Below are 19331 nucleotides of genomic sequence, written 5' to 3' on the forward strand. Positions count from 1 at the left end.
AAGTGGAGTTTCAGATTTTTGGTTTTTGTACCAAAGTTCTAGGGTGGAACTTAAACCCATGAGACGAATGTCTTTGTACAAGAAAAGAATCATTGTGTAGAAAGAATGTCCAAAGAATAGAGCAGCTCCTCAGGAGGTTATCTGAGGCCCAACCATCTTCAGCTGCTTCATCAATGAACTTCCTTCCATCGTAAGTGGGGATGTTTGCTGATGATTACACAATGTTCACTCCTCACATACTGAAATAGTCCATGTCCAAGTGTAGCAAGACCTGGATAATATCATAACACTGAGGGATTAGTGTGACTTCAGCAGTAATCATTGTTGGTGCAGACTTGATGGGCCAAAGGGTCTTTTCTGCACTGTACGACTTATGACCTTTTACATCAATGCAGATCATTGCCTCTTCCAAAGGCACACCAGACACTGCAGCACCCCCTCAGTCTCAGCTTCCTCTACCATGTTATCAAGTTTCTAAGGTGGAGTTGGAACCTCCTGACTCAGTGGTGGGTGTGTTAACTCCTGAGCCCAAGGTTGACAACTTAGATTGATTCCTGTGGCCTGACAGGAAAGTTCTTCCACTTTCCCCAAATGACCTTAGCATATATTTTAGCTGTTAGTCACCCTCTTCAGTCTGAATGGAGGGATACAGTACGGCTATTTAACTTAAGCCTTTCCTGTAAGCAATCACAAAAGGGGAGATGATGATTAGTGTTAAGGCCATGGAGACAGCCTGCAGTGCAGTGGCAGAAACACACTCTGCACTTTATCCAAAACTATCACTTCACACAAAACAGTGCTTGTTGAATTTGAGAGAACTGTCCAGCCTGAACACACAGTGCTATTGAGAGGACTATCACGTGCTGCAGTGCTAGTGAGGATGCCAGGAAGGAGCACCTTGGAATGGGGGTGGGGGGGAGGGGGAGGAACACACAATGACTGTCTGGGGCATTGCAGATTACTGCTGGGATATCATTGATGTTCGTAATTGTCGTTCAATGTGACACGCCAGGGGTAAAACTGCTTGCTACCTAAAATGGTTAAAGATGAGCTAGACTTTGTGGAATTATTGGCAAATGAAACTGCTGGATTGGAAAGGCCCATTGGAACAGGAGGCAGAAGGTGCTGATGAATGGCAACAGACCTGTCTGCAGGGGAGGGAGAGGGAGTGATTTGTGGAGCTCCAAGAGGGCTAGTTTAGAGGTCTCTTGCTGTGCGCAAAGTTGGAGAACAGATTTAAAGCTAAACAAGTCTCAAGTAAGGCAGAACAGGAGAAACGCCCCTCACACACGGTGCAGTGGTTGTGAGGAACAGACTGCAAACTAATTAATCAATGACCCCAAACAGGGAAATGGAGGGAGACTGGATGCAGGGTAAAGTGTGTTTCATTGTAACGGGCCAAGACTGAATCAAATAGACCATGAAACAAGGTAGTCTTTGCTGGACATGTGAAAATGTGGGGAGAGAAAGAGGCAACCAGAATGCTCAGCGTGAAGGGCAATGGGCCAGGGTTGAACAGCATGAATGCGAGGATAGGTGAACATTCTGGAGTTGTGCTCTTCAATTTATATCAAACTGTGCCTTGGCAGATTGAACTAAATTAGATCGAGTCCAGAATGGTGAATCTGCAGGTAGTTTTCCTCTTCCTAAAGGTACCACCACAGCTCTGTACTTTGAACTGACGAGAAGCTGCCACTATAGAGAAACGGAATAGTGCCTAAGGCTACAGCCGTGCTGTTAGCCTCCCAGGCATCGGAACAAGAGGGGCTGCAGGAGACTGATGTTCTCACACAGAGAAATGACAGGAGTCAAAGCCTGCTGGAAAGTATTCTGGAGAAAGGTGATCCATGATACACCAGCCAGTTCTCACTGCTTTGACGTCATTGCGAAACTAACTTTTGGAAATGTTTGAGAATAGAAAACTGACAGAATCCAGAGAAAGAAAAGAGAACATTGTTGTTTTTCCCCAAAGAATTTCTTGAATTACTTTTCCTGTTTTATATCTTACTGAATCTTTTGCATCAGAAAAAAGATAATCCCCTCTAATGTTTGTGTAGGACACACACTCCAGTTATAAAAGCTGACATAACAGAACATTGACTGAGTGACAGCTCTGTGCCCAGATATAGTAACAGTCCCATGCTCATCAGCTCTGTACCTAGATATAGTAAGAAGTCTCAACACCAGGTTAAGTCCAACAGGTTTATTTGGTAGCAAACGCCAGCATCTCCACATCATGACTGACCTAGATAGAGTGACAGCCCTGTACCCAGCATTAGTGTTCCCTATTATAGTGACAGCCCTGTAACTACCCATACTATACTGCTATACGTTGACAGATGATTATACACAACTCGGGGTGTGCAAAAGAACCTTCATACTTAGGGAGAAGGGGTTTCTCAGAAGGGTTACAGAACAAGGTTAGACATAGCTGGAGAATTCTCAACATCACTCACATGGCCACATGCAATAACTAGCAGACACATTTGACCTTCCTCCCATTCATGGTTAGAGTTGTGCAATAGGGTCAGGCAATGACACTGCACGCACACACACACACTAACTGGCACCAACGCAAACATTTCACATCAGCCTATCCTGTGATGACATTAGGAGGTAGTGCAGGTTCTATAACTCTGGGTAAGGAGTGTGGATTCACCAATTGCTGTCCAGTAATCATGTTGCAAATGCAAGCAGCTCTCAGGAAAGGACATGCTGAGGCCTCCATTGTCAAATTGGCCACTAACACCCAAAATAGTCACAGGAATCACCAGACAATGCATTTAATTCACTTTCTACCATTCAGGGAGTTGTAAGATTCAGCTCGAATGGGACTGTTATCATAGGAATTAATCCTGATCTATTTAGTCAATAACAAGGAGGAAAATCCACGTGATGGGAGCTTTAGGAATCAAAGTGTCCTGCTCCTCTCAAACACTCTACATTCAACACATCTCAGACTGTTCACATCCTGTAGATTGCAGGACAACCACAGCTAACTGTAAATATCAGCATTCAGCACCTTGAAAACCAACTTGTCCCAAACCCAGGCAGTTCAGTAGTACCTTAATGCTGGCTTGACACAGCAGCACAATGCCTGCCCAAGCTAGAAAGGAAGCCACTCACCTTAGTCCTTCACTGCTGCAGGTTCCCAGGCAGCAAACATCCTGCTACACATCTCCTTCTCCTTCACGTTCCACTCTCGATAGCAGCTAGTGGGAGAGAAACCAAACAGACTGATTCACCAGCTAGAGATTCCACAAACCTGCTCACCATTGATGGAAAATTCTCTCTCGCTGCTACCTCTCCAGAGCATACAATGGCAGCCCCATTCCCACAATGGCAGCCCCATTCCCATTCCCAGCCCATTCCCATATTATTTTGAAGAATCCAATGTCATCATGACATTAGCTGATGGTGTGAGCAGGATAACACCTTGTAGTTCCCCAGTCTCTGTACTTCCTGGGTGTAATATTAAAGGACCCAGCTCACATTGTGACCATACCCAAACCAAGTCACAATTATTCTGGCACTCTTACCAAGGAGTCCGTTCATTTAGATTTCTCAAAACAAGTTTTTAAACAACAGTGAATAGGATTAGGTGTATACCATGTATTATATTAAAGCCCACCTGCACCATCCAGTGCCAGAATTGGAGTACTGCAAGACTAAATTACCCATTGCTCCATAGCTGCTCTGCGATCACTGTTACTACGCTATCCTCAATGCATTAGCAAGCTCGCACCATGTGTTACTTCCTCCAACGCATCACTCACCAAAATATCCATTGGAGTTGGCTTCAGGAAAAAGTTCCTTATTTCCCAGAAACTCTCAGGTCTCTAGCTACCAGTCATTCACATTTTTATACAGAAAACTGATGACGTGTCTATTTAAACATTGAAATGCCTGGGAATTAACTGGTCATGTTTTGCTGATGTGATGGGAAACTGAGTTGCAAAGCTTTCCAATACCCAATCCTGGAAAGTGAAGCCCTCTCACCCAGAGCATTCTGAAATTAGCCTCATCACATCCCGTTACGCCAAAAACGCAAACATATTTTATCCTAACCCAGCCAGTGGGTGAGTGTGGGCATCCTGCAGATCCCAGGGTTTCTACAAGGTCAGATTCTGCTCACCTGTTCAGCTTCACTAGGGCGCTGTTCACATCTGGATTAAACGGCTCCAGTTTCTGTGCCCTCAGCAGAAAATCCTTGGATTTGTCATATTCCAGCATCAGCATACAGGCCTGGCAGAGGACAACAGCACAAAGGAAGCTTGGTCAATCATAGGAAGGACTCTCTCCCATCAGATAAGAACCTCATTTCAGCAGCTTACTCCCAGAACGAGGAGCAACCATTTGGGAAACGACAAATCCACCAGACAATTTTACTTTGATTTGGGAGAAATTGTGAAAATTTCTCTTATATTCTTCATTTCCTCCTGTACTCAGTCTAGTTTGCAAGGCCTGGGGATAGTGTCATAATGTGGATATGCCAGTGTTGGACTGGGGTAAACACCTGACGAAGGGGCTAACCCGAAAGCTAGTGAATTTACTATCAAATAAAATCGGTTGGACTGAAACCTGGGGTTGTCAGACTTGATAGTGTCATAGCCCAACCCGACCCAGATGTCCATTGTTTGGGGAAGTGACTTTGGGCCTATGGTTCCTTCACTGAGCTCTACTTTCTCAGAAGACCAAGGAAATTTGGCGTGTCAGTTGCAACTCTCACCAACTTTTACAGATGCATCGTAGAAAGCATTCTTTCTGGTTGTATCACAGCTTGGTATGGCTCCTACTCTGCACAAAAAACTACAAAAGGTCATGAACGTAGCCCAGTCCATCACACAAACCAGTCTCCCATCCATTGACTCTTATCTACATTTCCTGCTGCCTTGGCAAAGCGACCAGCATCATTAAGGACCCCACACACCCTGGACATTCTCTCTTCCACCTTCTTCCGTTGGGAAAAAGATACAAAAGTCTGAGGTCACATACCAACCGACTCAAGAACAGCTTCTTTCCTGTTGCCATCAGACTTTTGAATGGACGTACCTTGTAATAAAGCTGATTTTTCTCTACATCCTCACTATGACTGTAACACTACATTCTGCACTCTTATGAATGGTATGTTTTGCCTGCACAGCACGCAAGAAATACTTTTTACTGTACACTTATACATGTGACAATAATAAATCAAATCCTCAGATCTAGGATCTATTAGACCATTCGATAAAGCCTGGGTCATTCTAATCAATCAACCACTTCATTATGATTGCATCATTTGACTGGGGCGGGGGGGTGGGTGGAGGTGGAAGGGAAGGGAAGTTTTGGTGGATTCCTCCTTGGGCAAGTTATTAAATGTAGCCCGGCTTGATAATTGAACCTGGGGTAGCACCAGCCAGTGTGTTCCAGTCCAATGCTGGCATCACCACATCATCTTCAGTGAGAAGCTAGGGCTCTGGCAGTGCTGGTAAAGCTCACTCCCTGGAGCGCCACTCAAGATCTTTAAAGTAGCCCACATTGTGATTACCAAAAATTCCTCAGTGTTTATATACTAGCAACCCTTTCTGCATTCCAGGGAAAACCACCCGATACACTGAAGAGTAGAGGACATCTCCCTGAGCAACCTTGATCACCTTGGACAACCCACTCTCTGGATCAGCATTGCTGAATGTGTCCAGTTCTGGTGTCCTATCTCCACTGGGACATTGACGTGGGCTCAATCCTCACTGTAGCTCTGGGTCCAGAAATCACCCTCAAACTGGTACAGCATTTCGAACATTGTCTTTTATATGTTAGAAACGGTTTAGTTCCACAGCATCAAGACCCCTCCCCTTGGGTGGAGCACCCACCAATTCAAACAACATCTTTAATTTGCAGGGAACTCCATGCTTTGTAAGCATTTCTGTCCACTCACCTGGCCACACCTGAACAGCGCTTTGGGGTTCTTGCTTTCGATCTGCAAAGCCCTCTCCCCATAAACCAGAGCACGAACTGGTGCATTCAGCTTCAGGCTGACCAGTGACAGGTTCAGGTACAGCAGCAATCTGGAAGAGCCAATTTTCTGCTTTTGCTCCTCATCAGCTTCACTACGATAAGTGAACACCGACAGAGCCTATTAAAGAGAAAGTCCAAAGATGTGCGGGTTAGACTGACTGCCCATGCTAAAATTGTCCCTTAGTGTCCTGAGATGCACACGTTAGAGGGATTAGTGGGTAAATATGTAGGGATATGGGGGTAGGGCCTGGCTGGGACTGTGGTCGATGCAGACTCAATGGGCCAAATGACCTCTTTCTGCACTGCAGGCATTCTACGATCAAGCACGTGGACAACTTGGGGCAAATTTGACACTGCCAAAGACCGTATTAATTACAGCAAACTTCATTCACTTTCCAATGGACACAATACACAGCCTTGAAGATAATGAGATAAACACATTTATTTATGAAAGAAAGAAAGAGAGAGAGAGAGGCTCGAGTTGGGTGACTGGAAGCTTGAAAGATGTTTTCTACCTTTGCACACTTGGAGTCTCACCCTGAACACACAGTGCAATTTGGGAACCCTGTAAGAACTTGGCTGCTAGTGAGTGATTACGAGCTCCCACATAGCGGTGAGGATAAGGTACTCCTTTCACCATAATAACGTTTTCACAGGGAACGGGCTGCAGCCCTTTCCTAACCACACGAGTTAACAGCCATCGTATTCAATATGGGACTGGATGAAATGAGGGGGCAGAAAATGAGATTTTTAAATCTCCGTATTCAAGCATTGTTTACATGCTGATATTAACTATACTGGAAGATTACTGCCTCCAAGAAACAGAGAGCAGTATCAAAAAGAGAAAGGCAGGTTAAATATTTCAGAAGAGACAAGGTGTGTGTGAGAGAGAGAGAGAGAGGAGGCAACCAATGTCTTTAATAGGCTGAGGAAAAGATTAGCAACAAAACAGGGCTGAGGTGGAGCTGTCTGCGTGTACAGTACCACAGGAACCCGAGACAAACCTGCACCATCATACAGGCTGCCAATGTTGCCAGCTGAAAGCATTGCTCTTTTTCAGTGAATCTTCAGCCTTGCTGAGTCCTTCACCGCCCCCCCCCCCCACCCCCCACCCCCCCCGATCTAGACAAAAGGAATTCAATGCAAGGTAGGATAGTGCAAAGTTTTGGGTAAAGTCAGCTTAATAGGGCAGTATCATAGAGTGAAGTGCATTATCCCCAGCCCCAGGGGCACACAGCGCACACCAACACCCCCCCTGGCACACACACAGCACACCCCCTCACCCACCACACACGTGTAGACCCCTCCCCCTGCAAATGCTGACACACAAAAGTGAATCACCCACCACAAACATTGAGAGGGGAGCCTCTCACCCACCGCCACCCTGCCTTTCCTCCTCCAATCCTAGAATATTAGCTCATCCTGACAGGATTTCCCTGTATCTATCAGATTCCTTGGGACTCCTACCCAATAGTAAGCGATACAATGATGGCAGACCCCGTTCACTGTCCCTGCAGTCTGGGGGTTATTTCTCACTGAGGCTGTGCTATCAGTAAGCAGCATTTGCCCTTCATTCTGCCCTACTCATACCTTCTTGTATTGGTCCTTTGCATCCTCGTACCGTTGCTGTTGGAAGAAATAGTTCCCAAACTGCCGCACTGTACTGGCCACTTTCAGCAACTTCTCCAGTGGATAAACATTCTGCTCCTCCTAAAAAAAAGCAAGGAAGCAACATCTGGAGTTACCAGTCCCCAAACCACCAGCCCCGCTCACTGTGGAGCAGAAACCTTTCAAACTGAACAGAATTCCAAACCCCTGGGCCCCAAAGGATGGAGCAAAGTCATCAGGTTCTGAGAATTTTTCACTCCATTTTTTGTGACTGTAAAGTCTTAATGGTGTGGGTGTGGGTGTGACTGCTGTGTGCACCCTGTAACAAGTTGATTCTGAATCTGGGAGGGGAAGGTTAGCTGGTGTTAACTGAGGATGGGTAAGCTGGGTACCAATAGTGCAGGTACCTCACCATGTCTTGGACTATAACCGAGTTTGTTCATTACTCAGGCAGCAACGTAGCAAGTAGTCTGCACCCCTGGTCTCTCTCTCTGTCAGTCAGTCAGTCTGCACCCCCCCCCCCCCCCCCCCCCACCCCCGGCCAAGTCTCTGTCAGTCTGTGCCCTCCTGCTCTCTCTCTGGATACCAATATTTCTCAAGGCCAGCTGCTCCAGCTAAACTGCAATTCCCTTTTATTATTTTCCTCTCTCCTCCTGGTCCCCCTTGCCCCTCCCCTCTGACCTCGGACTACAGTCCCACAACTGCCAGGTGCCCTCCTGTGTTTTGTAACGGTGACCAGTCTTGAAGTGAATGTGATAGAAAGTGGCAGAGTGTTGCTTGATTATAGAGAACATCAAAAAACATAAACCTATCACTACCTCAATGTATTCCCCACTGTCCAGCAGTGATGCCTGGACAGGAGAGAGACTGGGCTGATTTGCCAGAGTAGCTCTGAGTCACTTGCATGTTTTAAACCCCAATTTCACATCTCCCCATCCCTTCACACTCCTCTTTCACAAATACCCACTCTCTTTTAAACATTTCAATTTTCTCTATAACCCAGACCCTGGGGCTATGCCCTACAACCTCAACATCAACTCCATAGAATCCCTATAGTGCAGGAGGCCATTCCACCCATCAAGCCTGCACTGACCACAATCCCATAACCTTACATATTTACCTTCCTAGTCTTTCTGATACTACAGTCAATTTAGCATGGCCAGTCAACCTAACCCACACATCTTTGGACTGTGGGTTGAAACCGGAGCACCTGGAGGAAACCCATGCAGACATGGTGAGAATGTGCAAACTCCACACCGTCAGCCAAGGTTGGAGTCAAACCTATGCCCCTGGCACTGAGAAGCAGCAGTGCTAATTACGGTGCTGTGCTGTCCTTAGGAGCTGTATGTGTTGTCTGAAATGTCATTTGACAAAATTATTTTTGTCTTTTTCAGCACCATTCTTAATATTTTCAGATAAATAACGAAGCACCCAGAGGAAGCCCACGCAGGCTTGGGGAGAACGTGCAAACTCCATAGAGAGAGTAATCCAAGATCGGAACTGAACCTGGGTCCCTGACGCTGTGAGGCAACAGCGCTAATCACCGTGCCACCCTACTGAACTCGTTTCACTGTTTAAAATCAGATTAAAGAGTGTTATAGTGCTTCAGTGATTTCAGCACAATCCTCCTGCTTGACAATTACACGCACGCAATCTGTAAAATTAATTAAACCAGGAGTCAGTGTTCCCTGACTAATGAACACAAATAGCTGCCATCTGCTCTCACTCTCTAAAGCCCGATACCTCAAAACTTCAATCCCAATACCACAGCTCTTTGACATTTCTCTGCACCAGGGAACAGCTTTTCATTTATTTTGTTAGTGTCACAAGTAGGCTAACATTAACACTGCAATGAAGTTACTGTGAAAATGCCCTAGTCGCCACATTCTGGCGCCTGTTTGGGTACACTGAGGGAGAATTAGCATGGCCAATGTACCTAACCAGCACGTCTTTTGGGCTGTGGGAGGAAACCAAAGCACCCGGAGGAAACCCATGCAGACACAGGGAGAATGTACAGACTCCACACAATGACCCAAGCCAGGGATCAAACCGGGGTACCTGATGCTGTGAGACAACAGTGCTAACCACTGCTGAAGATACTGGGAAATCTCCCTCTCCTAACTGGAGAAAGACATTGTCAGCTACCTATGGCAAAACAGAGCTTTCATTGTACAACACTGCTTCTCAAATTCCATTAGCACACAGCTCATTAATATACAGTAACTGAAATAACAGCTATAATTCTACACACACAGGAATTAAATAAGGTAACAGCCCCTCCCCTGGGTTCAGAGACTCCAGTTTTCAAACCCATACACAGTATATAAGCGGCAGGGATGTGTAGTCAGAACAATAACACATTCTTGGCCTTTACAAAGCACCATTAAGCGTTAAGTTTTAAAAACATCACCATGATGATACTCTGGAAAGGCTCCAGAGGAACAAGATTGATTTCATGGGTAAAGTGAGCTCAGAAAGTGGAGAGAGGTTTGAACACTACAGAGGTATTGTTCACAATGAAATCTCACAGGTACAAAGTATTACATCTATACAGGTGAGGCAAATCAAAATTTATATTTCAACCCAGAATATTCTGTCAAGTCTAGGAAGTGATGATAAACTAAAAAAAGGGATGGGAGAAAGGCAGTGAGTTCACAGATCCTTTAGAAGTTGGTGCAGTTTAATGGGCTGAATGGCCTTTAGCCATACTGTGAAGTTCTATGATGCTTGGATGTCAGGAACAAATGTCAGGGAACAGCAAATTCAAAAGGGTTCATGGAATTATCTACCACCCAAGGTCAGGAATACAATGAGATTATTCAAAACAAAACAAGCTGTTTTCATATTGTAGAGAGATTGTAGCCAGGAAATTTAAATGGAATAAACCACTGGACTGGAAACGCAGGTTCAGATTGGGTTGGACTTCACAGGCCAGCTTACCAATTCCTGGCCCCACTTACAGTCCAGACACCCCTGAGCCAATAGCCAAATGCTGACAGTAAAATGGATGCTGTACCATTCCTGCACCTACCTGTGACAGTGCAAAGTATTCATCAGACTCCAGTGTGTCCAGAAAATGCAGGATCTCCAATTCAAACATGACGGTAGCGTTCTCTGGGATCCGCGGGGGACAACCCATCGCTCCGTAAGCGTACAGCGGCTTGAAGAGAAATCGAGAGAACTCTCCCTTCCTCATTGTCAGTATCGCCAGTTCCATACCGAGCAGCGTGATATCTGAAAGACAGCAAGGCCCCAGGACTTGGCAGTACACCTTTCAGTAAGAGGTTGGGTGCAGAAGATGAACTACAAGACATTTTCACTATTGTGCTATTTTCTCCAGACAAGTGGGATCACCCATTGTTGCCTGGAGACTGGGTCCATTTGGACCTCCTCTGGATTGTACCTTTCCCTGCACCATTCACCCACTTCTTCACCCCCTCTGAAAACAGTGCTTACAACTGGCTCTCAGCCCAGTCCCCACTAACACATCACCTTTCCAACCTAGCATCAGACACTATACTGCTAATCTGTCACCATGACAACCGTCAAACAAGGCGGCCATCAAAATGTGGCAGAAGCTCCAGACAACCCTGCCCCTGCCTGAAAGAGCCCTTTTCCCACTGAGCTGAGGGTTATCATTGATGGCAAACAGAACACTGTCCTGTTCAGGCAGGAAGGTTGGAGGGCATGCGAGGAAAAGCTTGTTCACCCAGAGGGTGGTGCGACTTTGGAACTCACTGCCTGATAGGGTGGCAGAGACAGAGGCCCTCATGATATCCAAGAGGCATTTAGATCTGAACTTGCAACGCCAAGGCATACACAAGGCTATGGGTCAAGTGGGATTAGAATAGTTGGTGGTTTGTTTTTGAGCAGCGCAGATGCAATGGGCCTTTTTCTGTGCTGTAGGCATCTATGACTAGGTGCAAAAAAAATCAAATGCTCCCAATTCAGAGAGTTTATAGAGCACTATTGGAAACTGCCCAGGTAGGTACAGCACAGATACAGTATGCAGTAAAGTTGCCTCAATACATACAGTCCCACCTGGTAAGGTACATCAGTGTGAAATCTCCCTGACAGCTGCCAATTTGCTGCTAAATTGGAGAGATTACATTTCACACAATGTCTGATACTGGACAGTCTCACCTCACCACTCTGGGCCACCACTGATCAGGATAAAGAAATTCTCTTTCATTTCCGCAGGATCATTATGGTCTGGATAACCTGGCTAGCCTCCTCAACCCAGTCATCTCCTACGCCCGACCCTAACACAAAGGAAATGTCAGGTACACAAACACTTGCTGCTGACAGCAGCGAGAGTTCTGTGCGCGAATGGACAAACTCCCATCAGGAGCTGAAATGCTCCAATGCAGCCTCTAGATGGCAATGGTGCACTGTGCTCTGGCAAGAGTGATCAGTGTGAAAATGGTGTAAAAGCCCAGCTCATCAGTGCAAGCAATTTCCACAGGATGGCTGGTATGGCCATTTTGTGAGGGAGTTGGGACGTGGTCAGTGCAAAAAGAAATTCAATTCTTCAGCTAGCAGAGAGACAGAGTCCGAGTTCGGAACAGCCATTCTCACAGTGACACATTACACTCTGCCACTTAGTCTTCTCTATTCAGCGGAGAGTGAGAGACTTGCAAATGATTTTGCTTAGAATTCTGTGGAACAGAGTCCGGCCAGTGTTTGCCAAGAGCACGTGGGATCATCCTGAAATCTCACCGTACTGACGACAGTTCCTGGAACTGTTCCCTCGGTTTGACTCAAACACTTGCAGGGTTTATCCTATCGAGACACAAATCACTCCAATCGTTGTCAGGCAAGGTTAGGTGGGCAGCCCCTTGACATTTTTAAACCGTTGTCACTCATTTCACCCAAGGTTATAATCCTCAGCAGGATAAACCACTCACCCTTCACTTACAGGAATATTCCAACAGCTCGTGTCACTCACCAACTCCAGTTGTGATTCCCTAGAGTGATGGTCAACTCCCAGGCACAGCAGGTATGAGGACTGAGGGGTCATAGCTTCATTAATCCATATAGCTCAGCATTAGCGTGGCACTGTGGTTAGCATTGCTGCCTCTCAGCGTCAGGGACCCGGGTTCAATTCCAGCCTTGGGCCCGCGTCTACGTGGGTTTCTCACGGGTGCTCCAGTTTCCTCCCACAGTCTGAAAGATTTGTGGGTTAGGTTGATTGGCCACACTAAATGGACCCTAATTCAGGGAAAAAGCAGGGTAAATGTGCGGAGTTACAGGAAGAGGGCCTGGGTGGGATTGTGGTCGGTACAGACTCAATGGGCCGAATGGCCACCTCCTGTACTGTAGGGGATTCTATAATCTTCCAGTTTTAGGAAGGCTCTTTCCTAAAGCTCCTATGTTTCCCCTCTCACTTCCTTTAGTTTCCTCCCACAGTCCGTGCTAATTAGGTGCACTGGCCACCCGAACAGGCACTGGAGTGTGGAGACTGGGAGATTTTCACTAACTTCATTGCAGCATTGATGTAAGCCTATTTGTGATTAATAAATAAACTCTGACTTTTCCTCTGAATGGCATACTTTGTCTGAATAGTGTGCAAGAAACAATAATTTTCACTGTAAACTAATGCAGGTGACAATAATAAATCAACTCAAATGGGGATTAAACATGGAGGGGTAGTGAGATTGTACACCTAACCAAGGCGGTATTCTGGCAAGGATTGGAACAGATCCTACCACTAGCTTTCAGAGCGCTGCTCCTTCATCAGGCAAGATGAAGGGACAGCGCTCCGAAATCTTATGGCTTATGCTATCAAATAAATTGTTGGACTTTACCCTGGTATTGAGAGACTTCTTACTGTGTTTGCCCCAGTCCAATGCCAGCATCTCCACATCATGGCTATGATAACAACAGAAGACTGGGCTTTCTCCCACTGAGAATTACAAGAGGGCGAGGTACAGAGATATCAAAACCTCCTCAGGCAACTTGTCACACAGCAGCCAGAGCTGTCCATGCTCACCTCGACCCAGTTTCATGAGCCTTGGCACTCCCCTCTGCACGTTGGAGTCAAAGGGTTTGTCTGTATATTCACTGTAGGCACTGTAATGAACTGCAAGGAAGGGACATAAGAACAAAGCTCAGTACACATCAGACTTCAACCTCAGCAGATTCAAAGGTTCCGTCACATGTCAAACGTCAGAGGCCATCACAACGAAACCCTGCTCTCCCTCCTCTGATTGAGATTGTACATTACACAGTGTTTCTCCCCTTAGCCCAGAGGCTAACAGAGTAACGACAGAGACTGGAGGGATTGTATAGTACAGCACTCAGCAGGAAGGCAGACTCACTGCTTTCACCAACTGAACAAATATAAAAGACAGATGGAAGAATAAAGCAACATTGATAATGCAAATCTGAAAATACTCAGCAATTGTGGCAGGCCTATTCTCATTACAAACAAAGAGGGTGCCTGACTGACGGTGAACTGAACCCTTGCACTTTCACGTGCCTTCGGAAATCCACCTGAAGTTTAGTTACTGCCCCTCCAAAACTGCAGGCCAGGTGCTGCACTCACTTAGGCTGACCTGACAACACTGCTTCACAAAGGCTGTTTGGCCCATCTAGCTGGCCCTGAGCTACAAATCTGAGTATCCAACAAACTCCCACAGGATTCTACCATTTCTGTCTTTGTACAGGAGGGAGATGTTAACAGTTCCGTTGATGTCTGGACCAGTGCGACGGGGCAACAGGAATTTGAAGATCTCATCCTTTTGGAGAAAGCCAATGCCCCGGCCAGCCCGTACTACTCAGTTATGTTTCAAACTGAGGAATACGTGGGTGTGACAGAGGCGGGAGAGCCACCCACACACACACACACACACACACACACACACACACACACACACGGGAAGAATCCTCCCACCCCTAATTTCCATTATAAATTCACACATTACAGGCCTCAAACTCACACATGGACAATAACCAGGGAGGGATAACAGTGTGAAAGGAACAGGAGATCTTTGTAGTGAGGGAACGGCTTAACCATCAAGGTTGTAGTTGACAATCAATCCCATTCTCGGCATCTCTGTCCTGGGTTGGTGGACCCTCATATAATATCATTTCTTATCACTGAGACCAGCTGGCTCTGTGCAAGTAATCCAGGCCTCCAACTCCCCCGGACTAACTGGCCTCAGTGTCCCCTCTGGGAATTGGAGACTGAAATCAGGAATTCACTAATGGGATGGGTTAAGAGGCTTAAGCGTTTCAGGCTCTGCCAAGGTTTCCACGTGGAAACTCGCCACACGCTGACCGGCAGCACTGCGTAACCGTTTAACACGTCTGTGTTTGGTCATACCCGAAACCGAGGCGGTGGCTGGGATTAAACTGCCTGACCCAGGCCGAAGGATCTCCTTCAGCACACCCCCATCACCGGTCATATCTTGCATTCTCTGTGCCATGCACTCAAAAGGACTCTGAAAACAAAAGACATTGTCATTTAAAAGTGCCACATACATCCAATATTCACGGTCGGACTCACTTAGCATTCCCAAAACGGAAGAGAAAACACCCCTTATTGTAATCTGCCATCTCTTTAAAAAAAGTGCGTAATCACACTGCCAAACTGGCTATCCCATGCATGTTACCAGAGTGGTCATATTTCCCCACACAAACATTTCTCAACTGTATAGGCATGGAGGTATTATAGGCCACTTGTTCAGTCAAGTGATACGCACTCAATATCATAGAATCCCTACAGTGTAGGAGGCCATTCGGCCGATCGAGTCTGCACCGATCACAACCCTACACATTTACCCAGCTAATTCCCTGACACTAGGGTCAATCTAGCATGGCCAATCCACCTAATTTACACATCTTTGGACAGAAACCGGAACACCCAGAGGAAACCCACACAGGGTGAAAGTGCAAACTCTACACAGGCAGTGACCCGAGGCCAGAATTGAACCTGGGTCCCTGGCACTGAGGGGCAGCGGTGGTAACCATTGTGGACCACGTACAACTATTTAATGGGGGTGGGGTCACTGGATGCTCCAGGATCAGGAGCCAATACCAATTCTTTCCTCCTTTTGCCCCGTGGCACTGAAGCCAGCCCCAGAGGGACTAGGAATGGTCCAGCACCACACTATGTGCTGCACTTACCAACAGCAAACCCTCAAAACCCTGCACAAAGCAGCAATAGTGACCATTTCAAGCTGCATCTGGAGGACAGCAGGACGTAGGAAGCTTCTCAACACTGGGTAAAGGTCACAACAAGGCAGTAGTGGCAGACCCAAGTTATACCGCTGACTCTACAGAACTCTAGTCAGCTGGATTCACACATGCCAATGGGCTAGCCTGATCTCTTGAAACAATAAAAAGGATCAAAGTGAATACAAGTTACCAGCTGGTGTTCGGACAGCCCATTCATTCTGAGACCTCGGACGGAGCAGCGAACGTCAATCTCTAGCTGTAAGTCTGAAATGGATAGGGTCTGGACACTTGGTATGGAGCTTTCAGTGGACGAGAGTCTGGAGGATAAATGGTCCAGAATTTGAACATTAATGGTATTTTGTTAGGTATGAATTCACCTACTTTGCCTTCACGCTTCATTCCAGGCCCATGGGACGGCAGGAAGGGGATATTCCTGGAGTATGGCTCGACTCAGGACTGTGAATAATGGATCAGAGGCAAGTTTCCGCGCTCTGAGTCCTTGGACATTGATTATTCACTCTCAACAAAGCACGAGAATTTTGATAAACAGAAACTGGTCTTCAAGTTCAACAAGCCTGCCTAGAATTCATAGATCACTGCTACCCACAGCCCTCATTACCACCATCCATCAATCCCTTCTCCCGCCAACATATCCAATTACCTCGAGCCCATGGAAGCGGTGTGGTCTTACCAGTAACTCATTTTGTAACTGTTGTCTTCTGGGTTTCATTTGATTCTATTTCTTAAGTTCTGATGTGCATTTTGATAGCCAAACCCTTACTGCACTGAACAGAATCAAATATGAGCAGCAGGGTGGCACAGTGGTCAGCAGTGCCAGAGACCTGGGTTACTGTCTGTGCAGAGTCTGTACATTCTCCCCAGGCCTCTGGGTGCTCCGGTTTCCTTCCACAGTCCCAAGGATAGGAATCTTAAAATCCTACAGTGCAGAAGGGGCCATTCAGCCCATCGAGTCTGCACTGACCATAATCCCACCTAGGACATAACCCCCATGTATTCACCCTAGCTAGTCCCCCTGACACTAGGGGGCAATTTAGAATGGCCAATCCACCTAACCTGCACATCTTTGGAGGCAACAATGCTAACCACTGTGCCATCCTATGTGGATTTGCTATACTAAATTGACCCTGTGTTCCAAGATGTGTCGGTTAGATGAATTAGCCATAGTAAATGTGTGGAGTCACAGGGATAGGGTGGAGGGAGAGGGCATGGGTAAGATACTCTGTTCGAGAGTTGATGCATACTCAATGCCTCTTCTGCCCTGCCAAGATTCTATGATCTGTGGTGATTCACTTAAATCGTGAAAACTTCAATCAGATCACCTCAAGATTCCATCTAGTTAAACTGGGAGCAGTGCGCCGACAGGTCCTACTCTTCCTTCTTGACCCAAATGATCCAATACATCTTTGAACACTCTGCCTGGAAAATCTCTAATTTAACCCATTTGTGCTTTTACAATTATTTCTCAGAAAGATATACCCATTTCACAATCAAAAATGCTAGTGGCAGTGTAGTCTAGGAATTTCATTAATATTTGACACCAAGCTAATAATAAAATGATAGTGGAGCATTTGGTTCCCCTTGCTGTGGTCTGCAGCTCAGGTATATGCTGGCAGCAACTAGCAAACATTCCTTAAAACAGCCAGCTTGACCCATTAACTTGAAGTATTTCATTACGGGGAATATCTAAGGTACAAAAATCATAAAAACCCTCCCTGAATTTGGGAAACTAATGTACATAACATGGTCAAACCAAACTATATCCTCCTGAATTCAAATTCCCACCTCTAATAACAAAAGCAGTACATCAAAGCCTGACATTATATTATTATCCCTTCTCTTAATCCTGGATGTAATTTGTCTGCAATTGCTTTCCATTTATCTATCCAAGTCTGGGTCTTGTTCCAGTATATACGTGTGTAAGATGGTGTAGATGGTACTACTTTGCATGTAAACGTATTTTAATATCACAATCTAATCTGGCCTAGAGTCTGTGGAGATTGGTTCCTGCATTACTGAAGCTTAGTTTCTAACTGAAAGCAACCTTTTAATGTCTCACTTTAGGGCATTTGTGTAGCAGTAATCTACATTGAAAAGCTAAATTACAAAGCACTTGCTGACCTGTCAGGTAATGACACTGGGATGTGAGCTCTTCCTCTTACTGCTTTTTCTGCATTAAACTTTCATTGAAAAGTAAATGAATATGAGAGGTGGTTGGCCAAAATTGTTCCCACGGGGGTACAGCCAGCTTTTAAGAGATGACTTCAGTTTGTCCCAGGAGATAACAATCATTACATTTACAACTTGTTTCTTGAACACAATCTGTTTCTACTGGGCAGTCTCATTTGCTGCACTAAATTCTCTGTCTCACCAGAGTTCTATAATACAACCTTGAAGTCCTATTGCTAGTGTACTTCTGTACCGCCATAGTGTGGGACACTGGCTGGCTGTAACTCTGTGCTTTCTCCTTTCCTACTCTCTCTGTCCAATTAAAGAGATACGTGGAGACAGAACTTCCCAGCAACCATAACGATGTGAAAGGGTTCCAATGTGGTAGGCACTGCACTGCCTTAGGGTGGCAGACTGTGAGGCTACCAAGAGAGGATTTATTTTGTCAAGTATTAGTGTACAATGAAATCTATTGTTTCTTGCGTGTTATACAGGCAAAGCATACTGTACACAGAAGAAAAGGATAGCATGCAGAATGTACTGTTACAGTCATATCTAGGGTGTAGAGAAAGATCAACTTAATGCAAGGTAGGTCCATTCAAAAGGCTAATGGCAGCTGGGAAGGAGCTGTCCTTGAGTGGGTTGTACGTGTCCTCAGACTTTTGTATTTTTTTCTGACGAAAGGTGGTGGAAGAGAGTGTTGTCGTGGTTCCCCAAGACGACAACTTATTTAACCCGATTGAAACAGAGTCTGAGTTGTAATCCTCCAAGCAGTAGACTTTATTTTCCAGTACAAGAGAATAAAGCCGGGAGGTCCGGAACACTCCACAGAGCCCTCGGCTTACAGTCTTTTTATGCACATTTCAGCTCCATATCTCAAGATTCTTATCTTGTCTTTACAATGCGACCTCGTTTAGCCACCATTGTTTCTGTACTGACCCCTTATTTACCTTGCTTGAGATTGGTCACCCATTGTTACGTCTCTTTTCCTCTCGAAACCATGGTAGTTACATCCTTTGCCCTTATCTTTACGACTCTGCTTGTACAACAATAGTGGTTTAGCTGACTTAGGCCGAATGTGAAGAAAAACATGCTCACTTTATTCTTTCTTGCTTGTTACGATCATATATTAAGCTGGACAGCTGTATAGTACCCATTGTCTCCCCAAGTGACTGCTGTTTGCATTTGCTAATAAGTAACTGCTATACTACTTCTCTGGGTCTCCTGCTCTGATCACATTTGCTACACTTGATTATATTAGGTTACAAATCAGCTATAATTGATTACCCATCCCAATTCTACTTACCCATCCTAATTCTACTTCAAGGAAGACACTCTAATACCATCCGTGATTCCAT

At 45.7% G+C, this 19331-nt stretch overlaps 1 protein-coding gene across 1 annotated transcript in view; it reads right to left on the reverse strand.

Moving 5' to 3' along the window:
• Positions 1–3127: 3127 nt before the first annotated feature.
• The window catches only part of fkbp6 (FKBP prolyl isomerase 6), a 39380-nt gene continuing 23176 nt past the window's right edge, over positions 3128–19331 (reverse strand). The window contains exons 2-9 of the mRNA XM_080211077.1: positions 15977–16103; positions 14933–15050; positions 13598–13687; positions 10637–10839; positions 7588–7707; positions 5918–6115; positions 4136–4245; positions 3128–3212 (exon numbers count right to left, since the gene is read on the reverse strand). Coding sequence (XP_080067203.1) covers positions 3128–3212; positions 4136–4245; positions 5918–6115; positions 7588–7707; positions 10637–10839; positions 13598–13687; positions 14933–15050; positions 15977–16103 — 1051 coding nt within the window. The remainder of the gene's footprint in view (positions 3213–4135; positions 4246–5917; positions 6116–7587; positions 7708–10636; positions 10840–13597; positions 13688–14932; positions 15051–15976; positions 16104–19331) is intronic.

This window comes from Carcharhinus amblyrhynchos, chromosome 23 (assembly GCF_965287045.1).
Source record: "Carcharhinus amblyrhynchos chromosome 23, sCarAmb.v2.hapA, whole genome shotgun sequence".
Taxonomy (NCBI): domain Eukaryota; kingdom Metazoa; phylum Chordata; class Chondrichthyes; order Carcharhiniformes; family Carcharhinidae; genus Carcharhinus; species Carcharhinus amblyrhynchos.